Source organism: Anoplophora glabripennis, unplaced genomic scaffold (assembly GCF_000390285.2).
Source record: "Anoplophora glabripennis isolate ALB-LARVAE unplaced genomic scaffold, Agla_2.0 scaffold88, whole genome shotgun sequence".
NCBI lineage: Eukaryota > Metazoa > Arthropoda > Insecta > Coleoptera > Cerambycidae > Anoplophora > Anoplophora glabripennis.
The window spans coordinates 518,400-540,519 of NW_019416799.1; the positions used below are offsets into that span (position 1 = coordinate 518,400).

At 33.6% G+C, this 22,120-nt stretch overlaps 1 protein-coding gene across 1 annotated transcript in view; it reads left to right on the forward strand.

The window, feature by feature from the left end:
* The window catches only part of LOC108912001 (visual system homeobox 2-like), a 94,868-nt gene extending 74,514 nt beyond the window's left edge, over positions 1-20,354 (forward strand). The window contains exons 6-7 of the mRNA XM_018717100.1: positions 14,653-14,827; positions 19,948-20,354. Coding sequence (XP_018572616.1) covers positions 14,653-14,827; positions 19,948-20,354 — 582 coding nt within the window. The remainder of the gene's footprint in view (positions 1-14,652; positions 14,828-19,947) is intronic.
* The last annotated feature ends 1,766 nt before the right edge of the window (positions 20,355-22,120 follow it).

Genomic DNA, 22,120 nt, shown 5'->3' on the forward strand with positions numbered 1-22,120 from the left:
TTCCAATTTTCAATGCGGATAGGTGTATCACAAGGTTCAGTTCTAGGCCAAGTACTTTTTAAATTTATATATGGGGCATTTCACGCCAAATCGACCACTTTTAACCTTGACCCCTTTTGATTTGGCTGAAACTTTTTTATTGTTTTCTACCCCATTGAAAACCTCTGAGAATTTTTTCACCCAACTCAAAAAAAGTTATAAAAAGTTATGAAATAACCATAACTTTTTCAAAAATTGAGTTATCAGGACCTTTTTTTCACAATTTTTGTTTTTAAATGTACTCCGAAAAAAAATAGATCAAAATTGTCTGGACCTATTTTCAGGTTTTTTTTCAATTTTCGAAAAAAAATCGAAAATTTCTCAATGATTTCATTTTTGAAAAGAAATTTTTTTCTTATAAAAAAACTGACATTTTTTTATAAATCCTCAAATATTTTCAGTGTTTTTTCGATTTCAATTTCTTTTTATTGATTGAAAAAGAATATTTTTTTCAAATTTAGGTTATTTCACATAACCATTTTGAAAATTTTTGATAATGTATACAGAATAACAAAATTGAAAAAATGTATTCTATGCAGCGATTGATGATAATTTCAAAAAGTCAAAGTAGGATGGTTTAAAAATGATTTATTTGAGTTCAAATGTGTTGCATGCCTTTTTTTTAGTCCATTCAAAGGTGGGCCAAATAACAACTTTTTTTTCATTTTCTTTGTTTTTGGATGTAGATTTCGAAAAAATACAAAAAAATTATTCAAAATGATCTAAGTATTTTTTTCTTAATTTTTCAAAAAAAATCGAAATTTTTCATATTTACCACTTTTAATTATTTCTTTCATATATTTTTTTTCAATTTTGGGATTCTATATACATTTTCAAAAATTTTCAAAATGGTATTAGGTATGTGAAATAAGCTATATTTGAAATAAAAAATTTTTTCAATCAATAAAAAAAAATAGAATATGAAAAAACACCACTGAAAAAATTTGAAGATTTATAAAAATTCAGTTTTTTTATAAGAAAAAAAAAAAAATTTCAAAAATGCTAATCATCGAGAAATTTTCGTTTTTCTGTGAAGATAGTGAAGATAGGTCCAGATAATTTTGATCTATTTTTTTCAAAAAGTACATTTAAAAACAAAAATTTTGAAAAAGTTATGGTTATTTAAAGAAAAAGCAATTTTTTTCAAAAATTCAACTTTTTTTGAGTTGGGCGAAAAAATTTGAAAAAATTCTGAGGTTTTCAATGGGGTAGAAAACAATAAAAAAATTTCAGCCAAATGGAATGCCCCATAAATGTCAGATTCCAAAATTTTAAGTTTTCGTAGTTCACAAAAGAAGGAGGAAAGAACAAATTTTACCTTAGATAATAAGTACTGTTGGTGAGTGAAATTTTTAGGTCTTCGTATAGACAAAAAATTGATTTGTGAAATTTTAACAAGCGAGCTGTTCTCTCCAACCTATCTACCTATTTCGTAATTTGAGGTATATTTTAACTATTGAACAACTCCGCTGTTTATACCATGCACAATCTTTAATATTATCTGGAAAAATTTTAATTTTTCTACTCAGATTGTTGTACAAAAAAGTAATTTTAAGATACATATATGACTTTATTTAATTTGTTTGCAATTCTTTAGATTGTTTACTCCGTTTAGAAAGAACAGAAATAAAGTTAATTTTACAATAGATACGCCAAATTTGATAGACTCGATTAGGTTACATAAAATCCAGTGTTGTACTCAAATTTTAAATAAAAAATTAGTCAACCAACTTCTGCCAAATTTAACAAAAAATAAAGAAGTAGGTTTTGACAACTGAAAGTAAATTTAATTAGTATGTGACAATATATTGTGATAGAATGAATTATAGCAAGGAATATAAATAATAAAGGGAATGGTAGGTTAAAAAAATATATATCAAAATTGATTGTAAAATAAAAGATAAGTTTGCCCAAGTTATTAACCAAAATAGTATGTGTTGGCAAAAATCAACCAATAGGAATGAAGGAGGAAGTTGAGATTAAAAAAATTTTACATATAATAAATTGAATTTATAATATGACAGAGTAAACAATCAAAGAGGGAGGATTTGAAACAAAAATTTAATTAAATATCGTGTAATGAATTATATTCAGAATTTAAACTTGTGGTTGGTAAAAAGATTTGTATTACTAGAATTAAGAATGTGATTTAAAAAAATAGTGGGATATGAAATAGAAAAAGTGTAGTCACTAACAGACGAGAAATCAATCAATAAAGATTTTAAAAAAATTGTAATAAGAAAAATTTTGGAAGAGGAGTATTTTATGAAATAAAGACGAAAAAGTTATTGTCCAAATATAGTCAAAAGTAGTAAGAAAAGGAAAAAATTGAATAAATAAAACAAATTATTAGCCATTCACATAAAATATCTTTTATTTTATTTAAACTAAGGTTGATGCTAAAAGTAAAATAAAATTGAAATCATATTTCTATGATAAATACAGTAATTTTGATCACATACAGTTTAAAAATAAAATTTTAATATTAATTGCCCAATTCACTGATTAATATAAAAATTTTAATAGTCAACAACCTGTCTCAAAACCTTACCCTGAGGTAAGATTGCTCAGACTGAATTAAATTTGTTTTTATATTGTTTTTATGTTTGTTTTTATAAATTAGCTAACCATATCTAAATTAAATTATAATAAATATACGCTTACATAAGCTGGCGCCCTAACAAGAAAAGGTCTGTAAAAAAGAAGAAGAAGAACTTAAGCAAATTAAGGTAAGAAAAGTTAACATCTCCCGAAGTTATTACAATATATTTTTCAGCTCTATGCTTTAAAAAACCCGAATTAAATCAGACTATAAATACCTCTTTTAAAAAGGTGTTTCCATTTAATATTGGTCACACTGTATAATAAAACATTTTGTGTCCTGTACCCAAGAAAGACCCAAAATTTGCACAGGGCCTCATCATAATAACAGGGTATCAGAAAACAGTGGGGATAGAGCAAAGATATTGAGATGAAAACTGTTGAATTTCTCTTATAATTAGTCCAAAAAAGGCTACTGTTAAAACTTACGGGATGTTATAATCTCACTTTTGAAATGGTTTTTCATTAAATCTCAAATTTGGTGCATGTTATACTTAATGGCGTCGGAAGCAATAAAAATAACACAACCAATGATAGTGTAATTTTTTGCTTTGACTTGGGGATTTTTCGTTACCAGTACCAACCCTGCAATGTTGGTTGTCTAAGCTTGTTACTGTGTGATTGCTTGCTGGGACTTCCTGTATAGCACCCCACTGATTACGACTTAAACGTATTCAGATTGCTATCCATTTATCTCCACGGAATAGATGCGATCCTGGCTGTAAAAATATTTAACGACCAAACAATTTCCTATGAAGATTATGGCACTTTGGCGCTAATTTAAAATTGATATTTTCGAGTGTTTACGTTACAAGTACAGTGTAAATAACCCAGGCAGAACCAACAGGCCCCTTGGCAATTATGTTATAGAGACGTTAGTATTTCGATTTGTGAAAGTCACTGTGAGTGGGCTCGTTCAGCGTTTCTAAAATAACAACGGCCCACTGTGTACACAATTATTTATTTTTTTGTGGCTCTCCACGGACAGGCCGTTTTACAATTATCCTGTCAAAATTCAATTAACGGGATAAGTAGGTAATAGATACGAATTCGATTGGGACCGTAGCTTGGGAGGCATCGGTGTTGTTGATGCTGGGATTTTTTAACTTTCGTTTTAATGATTTTTCAAAACATTCCTGTGTTTTTCAAGTAGGTACAAATCTGAGAACTACTAAAAGTAATACATTTTTGGTAGAATTACACAAAAATATTTTGAATATGGCGAATTACAATAATATAGTAATTTTTTATAGGGCATTATTTTCTGTGTATATAATTCTGTACATGAATTTTCTTAATTTATACTTTGTGACAACTGCAAATTATATAAAACATTTCCTTATTTTTCTCAACTTCCCCGTCGTTTTCTAGTATTGTCCTTGTCCGCAGGGGGCGCCACGTGCCGGTAAATGAGAAACATTCTCATGATTCTCTTGATGCCACTAGCACCTCTTCCCCAAGTGATAAATAATAGGGTCCACACCCAAGGGAAAATGTACGATTGTTATAATATTTAAGCGTATATTCACACACTTATTATCGTCGTCGTTAATTTTAATATTGCAACATCATGTAGAGAAACAATACTGATGTTAGCTTTCAACGGAATTCAGAGTAAATTTAACAAAAATAATTTAGCGCACAATGTAACATATCAGAAGTGGGATTCTAGTTCTATTCAGTTGATTACAGTGAGAAAAATAGTGTTAGTTGTAATTGAAAATTTATTTGCGTCAGCAAAAAAGTTGAATTGAATTTAGGACCCATGTCATGTAAGGTTTTTTGTTTATTTTAATGTATTCTATCGTGTTAATTTAAGGCAGTCAAACTTCTAACACCCTATATAACTTTTCCTCTATACAAATCACATCAAAAAGTATACAGTCAAAAAAATATGATCTGTGTATAAAATTTTTGCCGCACATACACTTTCATTGCACATAAAACGAGCCTCAAACACTGCGACATCATTTCACTATTCTTTTAAATCTCCACATCTCACTTGAACACGAACACGCCATAGTTCACCAAAAACATTGATTAAATACTCTTAAAAGGTAATCACTGTCCGTGAAAATAACCAATCGACACAAATACATCGGACTAGGACTCAGTTTACTAATGTAAATACATATTCACACAAAGTATGCCGTAACGCAATAGTATTAATACATTAGTAAAACACTTAACCCTTCAAAGTTTAGGGTTCATGCAAGGTTTCAGTGTCATACTGGCTACGTTGAAAACATATCAGTAAGTGAAATTTCGAAGTCTATCAGTTAATGGTAACTTGTGTTAGGCAAATGGCCATTCGACTGGAATATTTGATTTTAAATATATACTAAAACCGCGCTTATATTGACTTATATGAACTTAAGCTAAATTTTAAAGTATATGCCTGTTACAAATTTTTTAGAATCCAATTTTTGGAAAATGTTCTGACTATTGTTTTATTAATGATAAAATTCTTGCAATTTTGGAGCATACAAGTCCTCAAAAAAAAAATAATAACTTTGCACTTCTCGCTTAGTACATCACAACATCTTTCATGGATTCAGTTTCCCATTTTTTTTATGTAAATCGCGCGTTTTAGTATACTTTACGACAAATAGTTTAATAAAAATAACCTAATACTGATGTTACTGGCGAAAGGGCTTATTTAATTAATATTTATCACAGCCGATAAATAAAAAAAAAGATAAGTTTGTTAAATCAACCATTCCAAATTTAGTTTCGTTTATCTTCAATTAATTCCGACACATCTTGTATAGAATATTTATTTATCCAAAAACATGTAGAAGATAGAGATGTTATCTTAATCATTAAATATTCTTTATCGGAAAATCCAGTCAAAAATTCTTCAATACTCTTTCCAATACTGCAGCTTTTTTTGCTTAGTATCATCTCGATTCACTCTTGAAATAAGCAGTAAGCTTGTTATATTTTCCAATATCTATATTTTTGTAGATCTTTATAGTAGCCTTCAACATCGAATACTTCGGCCACATAGATGAAATTGCATATTTTTTCTTCAAATTTAAAAAATACTATAGCATGACTTCTTCATTTATTGTCATTACTCTCAGTTTTTTTCCAATTCCAATAATTCTGACTCCACAAATGTGATGGTGATGTGATTATGGATAAAACGTTGTATTGCATTCGTGTTTTAGAATATTAAAAACTCTCGAACTTTAAACATTCTTACGTGGATAAAATGCTACTTAAAACACTTATACAATAAATAACTACTATTTTATTTGTATTTTATTGTATTTTTTATTCTTCATATCTATTAATGAAAAACGGAATAAGAACGGACTGTACCTAATTTTTAATTCGACTGTACAACCCAGGGGCGGCATTTTTCTGCACCTCGGATGAGTTCTGTGTCCATCCGTTCGTCCCGAGCCAAATCCCCGAACATTTTACAATTAAGTACAGTGTAATGATACCGCAAAGTAATTGGACGTTGTTTGAGCACGCGTCCGCACGGTTCGTTAGTTTAACAGATCGGCGTCGCGGGCGCCGCGACGCAGGCGTGTTTTAGCGCGTTTTACACTGTTTCTAGTCTCCTAGACACGTGCCAGGGCGCGCTTGACACGTGACCATTGTTCGGAGCGGCGCATTATGCGAATATAGCGTTATAATAGCATCCTATAATGTCTAATAATATCTGCTGGATATGACTAATACGTTTAATATTCATTACTGGTTCTGATTGTTATTTTTAGGGCGTTCGGGCGAGTTCATGAATTCATCTAATTTGTCTTCATAACGGACGAGACATTTTATTACTTAAGCTATTTAGTTGATTAAATTGTGCCGGCAAAGCGTTCAAATACACACTCCACAAACACACACAATGATTGAGTGACTTTTTTACTAAGGTTTTGAAAAAGAAAAAAGACGACCAGTCTGTCGAGGATACCACAGGCAACATACGAAAATTCCATAAAACTACACCGAGAAAAAACTAAAATTAAACTACGATGTCAAAAAAAAATATAGTATTTTTTTTAATTGTCGCGGGTATCTTGCATATTACCCGTAGTACATCAAAAGCATTGACATTTTTAAATTTAGCATCCTAAAAAACCCCCGTACCCCAAGTTTTAGGCCAATAATCAAATCTGTTTGGAAATTATTCCCAAAAAATCGAAAAAAAAATAAAAAATTTTAACAACCTGTATATCGAAAACTAAGCATTTGTGGTCCCTATTTATAAGAAAAAAAAGTCTTATTTTGACCTCAAAAATACGCCCCTAAATTCTTTGTACTGAATTTTGAATCAGCCTGTATGTGTAGATATATTTTAATATTCTGAAAATAACGCGGAAAATTTCAAGGCACGCCCCTGGCGCGGTATACTGTTACAGTACTTCCGATAACAGAACTTTATCGGCTTATTCTTTTCCCGGAATTGAAAATAATGTCGAAATTTATCCTATGTAAAAGCGTTGGATATTTTATTTTTATTAAGTAGATAAATCTAAACAAAATGTCAACAATTTCCATCTGTGAAACAAAATGTGCCATAATTACCCCAAAAATGGAAATCAACTAACCCCGTCCGTAGGCGATACCGGCGCGTCGGTAGCACGCCAGTTGGCCCTGGCAGGATACGACAAACAGTCGAATCATCCTCGTCCCGACTTCGATCTTCAGATGTTCGTGCATTGTTAGGCGACCACATTTCAAAGCCTCCTTATGTCCACATCAAACGGTCTATTGAAATGTCCATCAGGTTGCCACTAAATCATTTTACAAAGATTAACACCTCACATTTTACCCTCATTATGCTGTACCCATACCTTATAATGATACTTGTTATCTGCACTCGAGCGGGATGGGAGTGAAATTTTGTTTTATCGACTGTGCATATACGTCGCTTGAGTTAAAAGGAAGAGACGTAAATGGAATGCTAATAAAGTTTAGTAAAACCGAGACGTAAATTAGTTTTATTTGATAAGAGGCTTACATTTAAAATTCTTCAAAATATTTATCTTCATTTGTCTTCCTTCAGCATAAATTAAAACGATATCCATCAACTCCAAGTTGCTATACACGTAAGCCATTTTTGACACTTGAAAAACTAATGTAAACACTATCGCAAAAACAAGTTACGGCTATATACATTATTAGCCTATATTATTTTAATATCGACTAACTTCATTAACTAGACGCCCTGTATATGTCTCTTTGTTCGGACCACTGTGTTCAAAATGCGGCAACAAATTTGTACTCATCAGATTTGCATAATTATATTAAAGCTCTCGACTTGGTGTGCTGTACGTTATCATGGCGTGCATGTTTGTGCAGCTACATCAATAACATTGTGTCGCAACGATTGATGAGCTTTTAACTTTGCCTGTGAGGAACCCGTGCTCTAATTTAATAATATTTAAAACGCTGGGGTAGTTAGTATAATTAAATTTCATTTTTGAAAGGAACCGCTGTAGAGCGATAATTATAAAATATGTATTTTATTCCTTTGCATGGTGGTGTGACTACAGATGATAGCGATTTATTTCATTATGCCAAATGACGTCAGCACGCAATGTTTTGGCGCGAAATTTAAATTAATATTAGAAACGTATACGAAATTTCAATTTTCTAATCATATTAAGTTCCATTCAATTCGAATTTATTTTCTGTTGCCACGGATAACATTCGAAATACAAAGTTTAATGAGGGCCAAAATCGACAATTAGGGCGCCGGCCGCCAGTCTCTACGCCGCAGAAGTATCAGTTTACATATTGTTAGGTTACTCATGTAACGTAATATTTACCAACCAATATGCTTCAAGAGCTAAGTGTCTATTAGTAACAGCTACTTCTTGTAACAAGTGTATTATTTTCCCACAAACATCCCGTATGTTCGGCGGAGTTATTTCAGGAAGAGAGATCGAATGGAATTGTGCCAATTAAATTTTTTTAAATCTGGCAAGTTTGAGGTGAACGATTTTTTTTTTGTTTTCCATATTTGTACACTGTATGGGTACAAAATAACACAGTCTCCAGTTTATTTCATAAGTAAGTAATTATTACACACAAGGTACTGTTTTCTTTTGTTAGTTTTTCGATTGGGAATATTCTGTGTATGTAAACAAGTCTATCTACTATCTAGATGCTTTATTTGAGACTGTGCAAAATTAATAGAAACATTTTACTTGTTAATTAGTTTCAATAAAGAGGTCATTCCAGGTGCGGTCTCTGGACAACTAAATTTTATGACAGGCGGCACCTGAACTCAGGTCGACGCAGTGATTCTCTTAAATCTATGAAAGTACTTTACATCAGGCGCTCGGTATAACGATTTCACGTGGTGCAACAATCGCCAAGAACCGCGTTAACGCAATAAAATAATTTGTGCGTCAGGGTGGGATTAATATGGCCCTTCTGAGCGGCGGGTTATCAATCACGGACCGAACTTATGGCTTTATTCGGGATAACAAAGAACCAAAATAGATTATAACGAGAAATCCGGGTATCAGAGGGATGAAATATTGGACGCTCTAACTTCATAAATTAGATTATTTTTGTATTTTCCGCAAGATAGTCGCGAGTTTTCGTCTAAGTCGGCTCCAGTCTCCGCCATTACCCTCAATCATTGTTCACTTATTCCATGTTTATGGTGTTCCTTTTCCACGCAATTTCATCCGAAACTTTGTAACTGGCTAAAATATTACATTTATGATAATATCCGCGAATTATACGACCGGGAATTGGTTCTGCTGCTCCGGATTTGAATATGCATTAGGGGAGTTCTCAGCTCACAAAAAATTTTAAGTATACAGTGTGATCGTTTACGCCCGCACCGGACGAGATTTTTTAATTACACATACCAACAAAATTTTCAACCAGTAATACGTAAAAGTAAACTTAAAAATGTGAGAGACTTTTTAATTATCTTTCTCTAAAGTACTTGAGACAGAATCTGTCATTCTTGAATAGAACACGCATATGCAGTTGTCATGTGACTTCCGTTTGTCTGTCAGTATAGACATATTTTTGGCAAATAATGCCAAAAGTAACTGTATTTCTCAATACAGTGAAACATTTTATTTGAAAAATTGTCTCACTTGCAATAGGACCACTTGAACGAATGAACTCATTATAAAAATCTATACTGGCCAGCAAAATCTCCCGATTGACCGAGTTACTGCTAACTATCAATTGAGTGACATTTGACTCTATTATGAGTATATAAAACCAATTTAGTTGACTTTTTCTCTAATATGTTTTAAATTTAACTAAATATTGAGTGCAAAAATAAATCACTCATAAATGATTGGTTAGACAATGCATCTGGATATGAAAAAGGGTGGGATCACTCAGTCACATAATGGTATTGCACATAGATACTGAGATAAATAAATAATATGGCAAATTATGTAAACGTTCGACGGGCTCCGTTGTTTAAGGTCTCACTAGTGTGTCTAGCAGCGGGGTATGACGATTACTAAAATGAGGATAAAAAAATTTGAGAAAACAAACTTGAGACCTGTTTCTAAAGGTGAAAAGTTGTATCTGTATAACCCCTATTCAAAGTTATTTCTTTTATAATGAATGATGAAAGACACCCAATAAATAAACCTCCTACTTATTCCCACTATTAGTTTGTTATTAAGGGCGTTGGTTCAGAAGGCCATATTTACACTACCGGTTAAAAGAGTGGATACAATTTAAACGAAATCGACGCAATTATTCCCATAATTCGGAACAGGGGTCCGTACAATAAAACAACTTAACCATTCATATCGAATCCTGTGAAATTACTAAGCAGAAAGTTGAGCGCAACCCGAGGAATTATATCGATATAAAAAATACGATGACTCGATGATTTCCACACAATGAGCCTGTCAGTTGAGCCAACATAAGGCCGAGAACACGTAAGGCGGCCGGGGAATAATGAGTCTTATAAACAAGACAGCCAGTCCAATTAGCACCTAGTACTTTTTTATTTTTTTCTCTCTCGACATAATAACATAATAGTTGGATAATTTTATTTGCTGTTTTCAGCTAACCGGTCCGGAAATATATGACACATGTCCGGGTCCGATAATGACTGTTATTTGTCCCGTTCACCGTTGTGATCAGCACTTTGCTCATTTTGTTGCATTTTGTGTACAGGGTCGCCAACCACCAGCTCTTCAGTAAGTAAAACAAGATTTGTCTACGATTGTCTCAAAAGTAACAGCTTTTATATACTTTCCATTGTAGAAAATTGTCTTATATAAGAATTAATAATAGTACTTTGTATTAAAAGTGAGAGAAATAAGACATTATAAACAACTGAAATGTTTAACACAAAAGCGTTGTGTTTAATAGCTGCTTCTACTACTAGTGCTTGGTTCTAATCAAGGCCTATTGTGCATCCCACTATTTAATCCTATTCAGCAAGTAATTTTGTTCTTTTCACATTCTTGGCAGAAGAGACTGCCTACAAGCCTTAGCTTGTATAGATGTTTGCTAAAGCGCCAGTGTTCCGTTATAAGTCGCGTCACTTTCCTGAGCTAGCTTTAAAACATATCTTCCCGTGTCTGCGAGCATGGTTGCAGATGACAGTCTAAACCTATGAACTAAGATATCTTCCCAATGGTACAGAACCTTTCCAGTAATAGCTAATATGCAGTTGAAATTAAAATTATCTTCATATTTCAGTTTGTGTGTGTGTGTGTGTCATGTCTGTGTGTGTGTGTCGTGTCTGTGTGTGTGTGTCGTGTCTGTGTGTGTGTGTCGTGTCTGTGTGTGTGTGTGTCGTGTCTGTGTGTCTGTGTCGTGTCCGTGTGTCTGTGTCGTGTCTGTGTGTCTGTGTCGTGTCTGTGTCGTGTCTGTGTGTCTGTGTCGTATCTGTGTGTCTGTGTCGTGTCTGTGTGTCTGTCGTGTCTGTGTGTGTGTGTCGTGTCTGTGTGTCTGTGTCTGTGTCGTGGTGTGTCTGTGTCGTGTCTGTGTGTCTGTGTCGTGTCTGTGTCGTGTCTGTGTGTCTGTGTCGTATCTGTGTGTCTGTGTCGTGTCTGTGTGTCTGTGTCGTGTCTGTGTGTCTGTGTCGTGTCTGTGTGTCTGTATCGTGTCTGGTCGTGTCTGTGAACGGAAAGTTTCTAATAGTTGCTTAAAAATTCACTTAAACATGATATGCGGTCCTGACTGAAAAAAATCTTCCTAACACAAGAACAAATTTTTCATAGAAATGTCAGGGGGACTATCGAAACATGGGTAAAATTTATATTAATTGATCAAAGCATGTATGATTAATATAAATACATTCTATTTTATTGTCCATATTTCAAATTCAACAGAGTTAAGTTTAATATTGTTGAATTTAAAAAAGTGATACAAAACCGACATACTTTTAAATTAACGTAAATATTAAACAACTCCAAGAATCCCAATAAAGCTTCTAATGAGGTAATTCTTTTAGTCCTGTTAAATATGAAAGACTTGCTAATATTGCCATTTACATACAGTTTGAAGGCAGAATGCAAAAGTACTTTCTTATTTTCCCTACTTGGTTGTAGTTTATATGAAAATTACTGGAAAAATCGCAGCTCCTTTAGAAACATTAGCATCCATCTAATCCTATTACGATTTGCATAGTAATACGATTGTTACACATCATCAGCTTCGAGTGGAAAATTTGCTTGAACATAGTGAATATATTTCAGTAACTTCTTCTCTTGCCAAAATTTTTATTGGGCGCCTAAAAATTATTGAAAAATTCCGCTAGAGCAATTCGAGGGAGTAAACCCCGAAAATAGCACTAGAGTTTGCTTGGGATATTTCCATAATCCTATCCAGTCCTTTCTAACGAAATTTTATCGAAATCTGCGGAAGATACGAGGAGAAAAGCTAGAGCTATTACTTCCCTACAAATTTTTCAGTCCAGTTTTGACTGCCCTGGTGTTAAGTGGCGGTTAGATAGAGACTTCTGCGTTCAGCTCCAAATTATTTAATTTGGACAAACGCATTAAATGATTACGCGCCAACAAAACGGGAATACTGTTATAATCACGGCGGACACGCACTGACAGTACAACAGCGACATGAACGTCAATAGCAGCCGGGGGAGGGGGCGTACGCCGAATCTGCACGGCACTCTAGATAAAGCGGGCGCTTTTGTGAAGGTGTAATTCCGGGCACAATGGAACCGATTAGCCCCCGCCGCGCCGTGTTACAGAATTAATTAACAAATTAAATTAGAAATTAACTCGTTCAATGGGAACGCTCGGCGCCCAACTCTGGTAGACATCCAAACCGAGATTTTTGTTTGTACTACTTCTGCCCCGCCTAAGTGTAAGTCGGCGGGATTCGATTAAGTTCCACCGTCGAACGGAGTCGCTAAATCAAGAAAAGAGTTTGATTAAGACATCGCCCGGCAACAATTGGCGGGCGCCTAAAGATCATAAACGTACAGAGCGAGCCAACTAAAAAAATATATTTCTGTAAATCACCCTGTATATCACAGTTTTGCAAAAATACGATTATGGGATGTAGAATAGACCCCGTTTCGAAATTTCACTCCACTTTCGAATCTAACCTTCGAGCTGTCTCCAACCCGTCTACACTGAGCCAACGTCTGTAAAAACGGATGGCCTTGTTCGAAAGAACCGAGATAACACACCACGTGAAAGAGCGTAAACTAAATTTTCAACTAAGTTTTGAAAATTTCCCAAAAACGTAACTACGACAATTCCAGGTGCCCCCAAACACTAAAGCCGCAACAGACGACGGAGACCGATACTGTTGGCAATTCGACCGCCAACGACGCGAGGCGAGTATCAATAAATCGCCTCAGTTTCGAATTTCGGAAACTGAAAACTTCTCCGAATATTACGAAATTCGAATTGAGGAACCACAACACGAAAACAAACACACTACAGATCGACGACCCGTTCGAGACCCATTACAAAAGATTGTAAAGATGGGCTCAATCTGGAGAGGTCAAATGTCCAAATTTAATGCGGACACCGCTGCAGGACCTCTACAGGCCCATCATAGGAGGTGTTCGAATGTCAACCCTGTATCTTACAACTCATTAACCAGGGCCAGATACTTGGCTAGTACATATAGTACGTTCCAAATGTATTTCTTGTTGCATTATAGACATATAACTTTATTAATTAAAACATTATAGTGTTATTCAAGTGTTACAAATAAACAATTTTTACAAATTCAAAACTTTGTTAAATTTTTTTCACGCATATACTCCTAAAGTTTTTTGGATAATTTGTGAATCACCCTGTATATGAGCCACGTAGTTGCGCTCCTTGGATGAAGCTATCTTTAGCACTGAACTAAAATATGTGTTAGTACAAGTATTCTACGTAATCGGTAAACTTTTTTTTAAACACTATTTAAATCCAATCAGACAATGGTAAGCTGCAAAATATATGTACTAGTCAGTGGCCTACACAAAATTTTGCATTGGTGTGTTGGCTTTATACATTAAATTTGACAAGAAAATAGGGACAGGGTGTCCAAGAAATAAGTGCAATCATTTTTCCACTCATTTATAACACCTACATTTGCTTCATAACCTTTTTCAAGAACCTTTTGTTTTTAAGATATTGTAATTTTTTAAATCGTAAATTTTGGCACTTATTTCTGGGACACCCTGTATAATACTGATCCCCAAACCGTGCCCCGTTGCGTACGCCAAACAATAGAAGAATAAACACGTTTTTTTATAAATCAAGGAAACTATACATACCTATACAAAATAGTTAATCAATTTTTGAAATGCTGACATTCATTTAAAAAAAATCCTAAAACTTTGGTATAATACATCATAATTCTAAATATTTTTTCATAGGGACACTGAAATATAAAATATTTCATTATTTTCATAAAAAATCTCAACAAACAGAAAGCAACTTCATTAATATATTTTCTTCTCCCTTTTTCAAATCTTTGGTTTCCTATACCTCTGTGCCTCTGCATCATACAAAATTTTTTTTTTTGAATAATGGAGAAGCAGAAATATTATACATGTTTGTTTTTTTTTTCAAGGTATGGTTTCAAAATAGGCGAGCGAAATGGAGGAAAACGGAGAAATGTTGGGGTAGAAGTACGATAATGGCAGAGTACGGACTATACGGCGCGATGGTACGACATTCGTTGCCCCTTCCGGAGACCATCCTTAAAAGCGCCAAAGAAAACGAAAGTGTCGCTCCCTGGCTGTTAGGTAATAATTGTATGTCTTTTTTTAACCACAAATGGATAACAAGTGAAGAAATCATTAGAAAACACTGTATATAGAAAATTGTATGTTTATTGTAGTAAGTAACCTCAGCATTGTTCAGATAATATATTAGGACATTATTAGTTACTGAATTCTACAGTTGTTAACCATTTATCTTGAAATAAAGGCAACATATTAGAAAAGTGTCGCTTTAAGGTCGATAAATATTAAAACAGTAAAAAAAAATCAGCGTTTTCTGTTTCCATATCTCAAAAAATGGCACCAAATAAAATGTTTCCACAAAACTACATACCCATGTCAGTTTTTTTTTTAATCAGAAATTATTATACTAAATGGAAAAATACTTATTTACCAAACTGATATTTCTGTATGATTTACATGCATTTTTAAGCTCAAATGTTGCTCTTTATCAATATATAAAACTGAAAAAGCGTGCTAAGACTGGAATTTTACTGTATATTTGTCGGTATTTGAAAAACGAGAAACTAGAGGTCATATTTGCTCAACCAGCAAGGTGTATCTAACGCCCCCTACGCACAACATATGTACTATTTAAAAATTTTCGCCATTAAAAATATATGGCCTAATTTTCAACTTGAACAACGGTTTTCGAAGCATTATTGCCAAAATTAGACTTTTGTAAGCATGTAACATCTTGTAGAATGAGTAATATTTGATTAGTGCTTGTCTACGCTCAATCTATCTGTTTTGACCTCAAATCTCCAACAAATTGTGTCCTTTTCTGAATTAAATACCAGATTATTTTCTTTTGAAAATTGGATTATTTTAAGAAGGTACTATTTACGTATTTATTACCTAAACCAGACGATCCTAAAGGCTGAAAAGTAAAACAAGGACTTGGACTTCCAACTCACAGGCATCTCTGCACCCTCTGTCGGAGTGCCAGAAAAAGTTGCCAATAGTAAATCCAAAGCACTAGAGAGAACCTAGAAAGCTGCGCACTTGCACGATTGACAGTAACGCCACCCGATGTCGCCACTTTATGTAACGTTCCTTGTCCTTGGATGTCCTACTGCTCATATCCGTAACGCCGTCATAATCCGTACTCCGTTACTTTAGCCCACTTTTGTGATGCATGAAAATTATTTTCAACTCCGGATATACATATACACACGCATGTAGTGTATTCGGTGGCGCTATTGCAGTTGAAAATACAATAAAAACATTCTCTTATCCATGATTTACTAAATTGTAACGTTTTACGATATCACTTTTAAACTTTGAAACTGCAATTTTTCATTTTATGTAAGAAATTAAATGCCGGCAAACAAACAAAACTTCAGTTATGTTTAGGCATGTAATTTTCGTGAAATGTCAACTACGATAGTAGAATCTGCCAGAGAACTGGATATGACCAGCCTGTTCTCAATTTTAACATCATTAATTGTCATTTGGGATAAAGATCATTGCAAAATGTTGATGCGGGAAAGAGAAATTATAGATAAATTACCAGATCCATTATTTAGTATAGGAAAGCGATAATTAATGTGCGGTGAAAGTATAATGCAATCAATATTGTGATTAACAATTTTATGTACGATCATTATACATAATTTGTCACAAGCATACTTTTTTTATTTAGAATTGAACCTAGTTAAATAATTTCTAGTTAGACATATGTTTACATTGACAGGACACTATAACTATCGCCCCCTAGACGTGACCCAACACTGTTTGCACATTCGTATTTGCCACCACAAAAAACATAAAACCACAAATTTTCTAAACAATCGATCAATACATACTTAAAATATGGCAAAAAATGGAAAATATTTGTTCAATTTTAACACCCTGTAGAACGAAAAGGAGCAACAATTGATTAAGGCATGTTTGGCTCGATCGCTATATTTTGACGTTAACAATCTGCCATTATTAATGACTCACCGCGTATAAGAATATACAGGATGTTTCTTAATAACGTGCTAATATTTAAGGTTATTCTTGGGTCCATTTTAAGAAAAAAACTTCTTATGAACATATGTCCTAAAAGTCTTAACTTTTGAACTACAGGGTGCTAAAGTTTTATGAAAAAACATTTTTTTATGATAACCAATTACCCTAGATATTTTTCAAATTTGGTACACGCCTTCTATTCATCGAGATGCATTTTATGATGTACAAACAATTTTATTATTTTTGCCAGTGGCGTCTCTACAGGTTTTGTATTGAATATTTTTGAAGAAAAATATGTTACGTCATTCCAAAATGTATGTAGATTACTGTAATTTCATAATTTCAACGTTTAAAAGTTATTATCGTAAATAAATTATTGTTCAAAGTGACATAAATCTTTTTTTTTCTCGTAAGTGGTCCAATAAGATGCAAATGAATGAATTTTATTTTTTTGAGAAAACCGTACCTACGTCAAACGAAAAAAATTCAAGACACCGCATTTGCTCAGAAAGGAAGAGGATTTCAAAAATGATTTTTACTTTAACAAAAAGCAGTGGCATAACATATTTTTCTTCGAAAATATTCAATACAAAACCTGTGCAGACGCCACTGGCAAAAATAATAAAATTATTTGTACATCAGAAAATGCTTCTCGAAGAATGGAAAGCGTGTACTAGGGTTTCTGGTCGAGACTTCTCGAAGCGAGAATTCCCGGGAAATCTGGCCTTACTCGAGGTGAGAAAAAAGTGTCGAGAAATCGAGAAATTTAAAAATCACGCGCGTCTTAAGTTCTTGTTTGGAGTTCGTTTCGTTCATGCTTTCAATTCGTTTCTCGACAAATAACTGAACGGTTAAAGTGGTTTCTCGACTAGCTCATGATTTATTTAGTTTAAGTTTTTAAGGCTTTTAGTTTACTTTGACGATTCTTATTTTTTTAATGTACTTTGTTATATTACGTCTGTGTAGAAATTTTATTATAAGCAGATACCTAGTGTTGATGTTGATTCTGAAAATATTTAGTTTCTGTTCCTTTAGTTGATTTATCTTATTTTTGTTTTGTTAATTAAAAGATTGTGATTATAAGTTATAAATTAATAGGAAGAACGCTTCTGTATCTTTAAATTAAAGCTTGATTTTTTTTAAGATTTCTTCGGTTAAATTCCTTATTTACTATTTGTTTAATTAAAAGACTGCATGATTAATAATTATTAATAATTGTTGGAAGAAAGCTCCGATTCAAAAACATTGAAATAAACATAAGTATAATGAAAGTATTTAATAAAAAAACCAGTTAAAGGTTTTTAAGAAGAAGATACTCAAAGTTTAATTTAGTTTTGTTAGTAGAAGTAGAAACATATAGTATTTATATATTTATATAAGTAATTTGGTAATAAAAATATTGAATAAATAATAAAATGTTAATGATGATTGTTAAGTATAATAGCATGTTTATATTTCGCATTGCAATACCAAAATTATGACCTTTTTCAGTTTTAGAAATTTGTCGAGAATTCGAGAATTCCCGGGAATTCCTAGTCGAGAATTCTCGAGTCACGAGAACAAAAGTAGGCCGAGAAATCAGAAACCCTAGCGTGTACCAAATTTGAAAAAATATCTAGAGTAATACCAGTTATCATAAAAAAAAATGTCATAAAACTTTAGCACCCTGTAATTCAAAAGTTAAGACTTTTAGGACATATGTTCATATGAAGTTTTTTTTAAAATGGACCCAAGAATAACCTTCTTAAATATTAGCACGTTATTAAGAAACACCCTGTATATATACGTTCTACTTAGTAGGGTATTACGACGATTCTCTACGAGTGCTTACATTACTATATTTGTCCTCGTTATTCTTAAAGTTTTAGCTCTCTAAAAGAGAGAGTGCAAGAGATAGACAGAATGTTATGTGCATACTACCACGAATTAATTTTCGTTAAAACCCTGGTGAAGATCTTTTTAGCTCTAGCTTGGTCCGGGAACTATTGGTCTAGAGCAAGGGTCGGCAACTGGCGGACCGCGGTCCAGGTCCGGACCGCGGAAGGTAGAATACTGGACCGCCAAAAATTTTTTTAAAGTATAAATTACTCAAATAAATTATTTAAAAAATGTTTTTTACGTTTAAGTGCCAATCTTATCATTTTTTCTAGCATTTTACAATTCTATGAGTGTTTTGAGTTCTTAATTAGTAAGCAGATTAAATTTGAGTGTAAATTAAAATAAAAAATAAGAAATATGATTTTTTTTCTGGACCTCGTTAAAAATTTTCAAAAGTATCCGGACCCCACCAAAAATTACTTGCCGACCCCTGGTCTAGAGTCTAGAGTCTAGAGCAAGGGTCGGCAACTGGTGGACCGCGGTCCAGATCCGGACCGCGGAAGGTAAAATAATGGACTCCCAAAAATTTTTTGAAAGTATAAATTACTCAATTAAATTATTTAAAAAATAGTTTTCTATTGATAATAATACGTTTGAGTGCCACCCTTATCATTTCTACTACAATTGCATGATTGATTTGAGTTCTTAATAGTTAGTAGGTAGATTAAATTTGTGAGTGCAAATTAAAATAAAAAATTAGTAAGGAATGTGAGTTTTTTTTGTGGACTTCGTTAAAAATTTTCAAAAGTATCCGGACCCCACCTAAAATTACTTGCCGACCCCTGGTCTAGAGTCTAGAGTCTAGAGCAAGGGTCGGCAACTGGTGGACCGCGGTCCAGATCCGGACCGCGGAAGGTAAAATAATGGACTCCCAAAAATTTTTTGAAAGTATAAATTACTCAATTAAATTATTTAAATAGTTTTCTATCGATAATAATACATTTGAGTGCCACCCTTATCATTTCTACTACAATTGCATGATTGATTTGAGTTCTTAATAGTTAGTAGGTAGATTAAATTTGTGAGTGCAAATTAAAATAAAAAATTAGTAAGGAATGCGAGTTTTTTTTGTGGACTTAGAAATTTTCAAAAGTATCCGGACCTCACGTAAAATTACTTGCCGACCCCTGGTCTAGAGCATCAAAATGATCAGATCTTGGTAATTTCCTAGAAGAAAAAAAATTAATGATGTTGATCCTTCATATTTAAATATCCACATTTGTTTCTAAGACCTTTTCTGACAAAAATCTATTCGACCGAAAGCCACACCACCGCCGACAGCCACCTAACGCTCCCCCCCCTGGTTCCAGGAATGCACCGGAAATCGTTGGAGGCCGCCGAACACCTGAAGGAAGACAACACGACCAACAGCGACCACGAGGAATCCACGTCGATGCGGACCGACGCGAGCGACTCCAGCGCCACCTCGAGCCAACCCCCGCAGACGCAGCCGAGCCACGCGGGCGCCGGCGACAAGGACCAGCAACAGCCGCACCCGCCCATTGCCGGCCAGCAGACGTACAACGACGACCCCGAGGCCTTTAGGAACAACTCCATAGCCTGCCTGAGGGCCAAGGCCCAGGAGCACAGCGCCAAGCTGCTCAACCACAATCTGATGCTCCATATCAGGCCTAACCAGCAGAGCTGTGATGCGAACGCCAACAACCTCCACCACCAGGAGGTGGTGACTTCGGAGTCCGGCCAGGCCATCTTCTGACACAACGCGGACGGGTCCGCCTAAGATTTTGTACTGTTGTAGATTTCCTTCGTGGTTACTGAGGCTGAACTATTCGATGTTCCTTCTATTGGCGAAAGGTATTTGAGGTTCAGATTTTCAGGTGGAAGCGATTAGTTTTCTGAGAAAGCTCTAGTTGCTACTAGTTTTTCATTTCGATTGTAAAAAAAATCGCAGATACCGGAAAACTAGGCACTTTCACTACATTAATATGAAATATAAATATATTTTGTATAAATAGTATAAATAGAAGCAATTTATTTTAGATAATCCTTTTAAAATAAATTTTCAGTAGCTGAAGTATCTGAACATAAAAATAGACAGAGCTTTTTTTAAGACCATATTGTAGACAGAGCTTATATTCTCGTCTAACGTAAATACAGGGTGTAAGAAGTATGACTGCCATAATTTCAGCATGAGAGTAATCATAAATGAACAAAAAAGTTGTATATTACAGGGGCGTAAGATTAACAATTTTCAAAATACAGCGAGTATTAACATTGGGGAGTTTCATTACAACGTGATAACAGCGCTCAACCTGCTGACGTGTACACGCGGCAGACTTGTCCTATGGAAAAAATGTAAACAACTATTATTGTGAAACATTTAGTAAATTTCAAGACAATTCAGTGGCGACGCCCATAAGAGGGGTAGCCAGATGGTGGCCAATGATTTCAAAGGGGTGGTAGAGAATACAATATATCTAACTGTGATAAATATTAATTTTTATTACTGCTTAATCTAATAAAAAAAGGTTTAATTATTCGGATATTTCTGATATTTTTAAAGAGTTATCTTTAGTCTACAACAATTTTAAGCTTAAATAAACTTAACGTATTTAAAAAAATAACACATTTTTATCATATCAGCAAAATTCGTCTATTATTATGATTTTGAGCAAATGCATCTACAACGCAATCAAGGTTAAGTATTGTGGCTTTTTCCTTTTCAATACTTAATATAGAAATATTTGACAACCTATCATTAACCATCATTGTTCGAAGGTAGGTTTTTATTCTTTTTAAGCACGAAAAAGATGTTTCACAGCGTGCGGTACAAACTGGCAATGTAAGAGCAATTTTTGTTAAAGTTGATAGAATTTAAAAAGCTGGATAAAAATTATGTAAAAGTTTACATAGGTCTAACATTGATTTGATATTTTTATTTTCTTCTTTGGCTAACATTTTGACAGTTACTTTTGTAATATAGGAGTGGCCGATAAATTTTTAGTGGTGGCCTGGGCCACCCCTGCTCCCCCCCCCCCCTAGCGTCGCCACTGAGACAATTGTTTTCCAGTAATAATAATGGTTAAATATACATATTTTTCTTAACTTTGAGATTTGTCTTCAATTAAAATGTTTATAGTACATTAGAAGGAAAGAAAACAAGTTAAAATTTTCAACTTTCGCCAATTTCATTGTATTGTTCAAGAATGACCTACAAAGTTCGTCCAATTTGGATGGCAATTTGATGTGAATAATCTTAAAGAAAATTGTCAATGTCATCATCGTCTCCATCGCTTCATCTTGAGCGCAAAAGATCTAATACTTCTAGAGTACTATTTATTGTTTTTTTTTTTTTCATCAAAAAACATTATTTAACGTTTCATTATTATAATTAACAGGACTAAGATTTAAAGTTTGTTTAGAAATGCAATTATTTCTACGTTTCTTTTATTTTAATGAAAAAACAATGGAAAGGATTGTCTAAAATAAGTTGTCGTATTTTTTTCTATCACGCAAAAAATA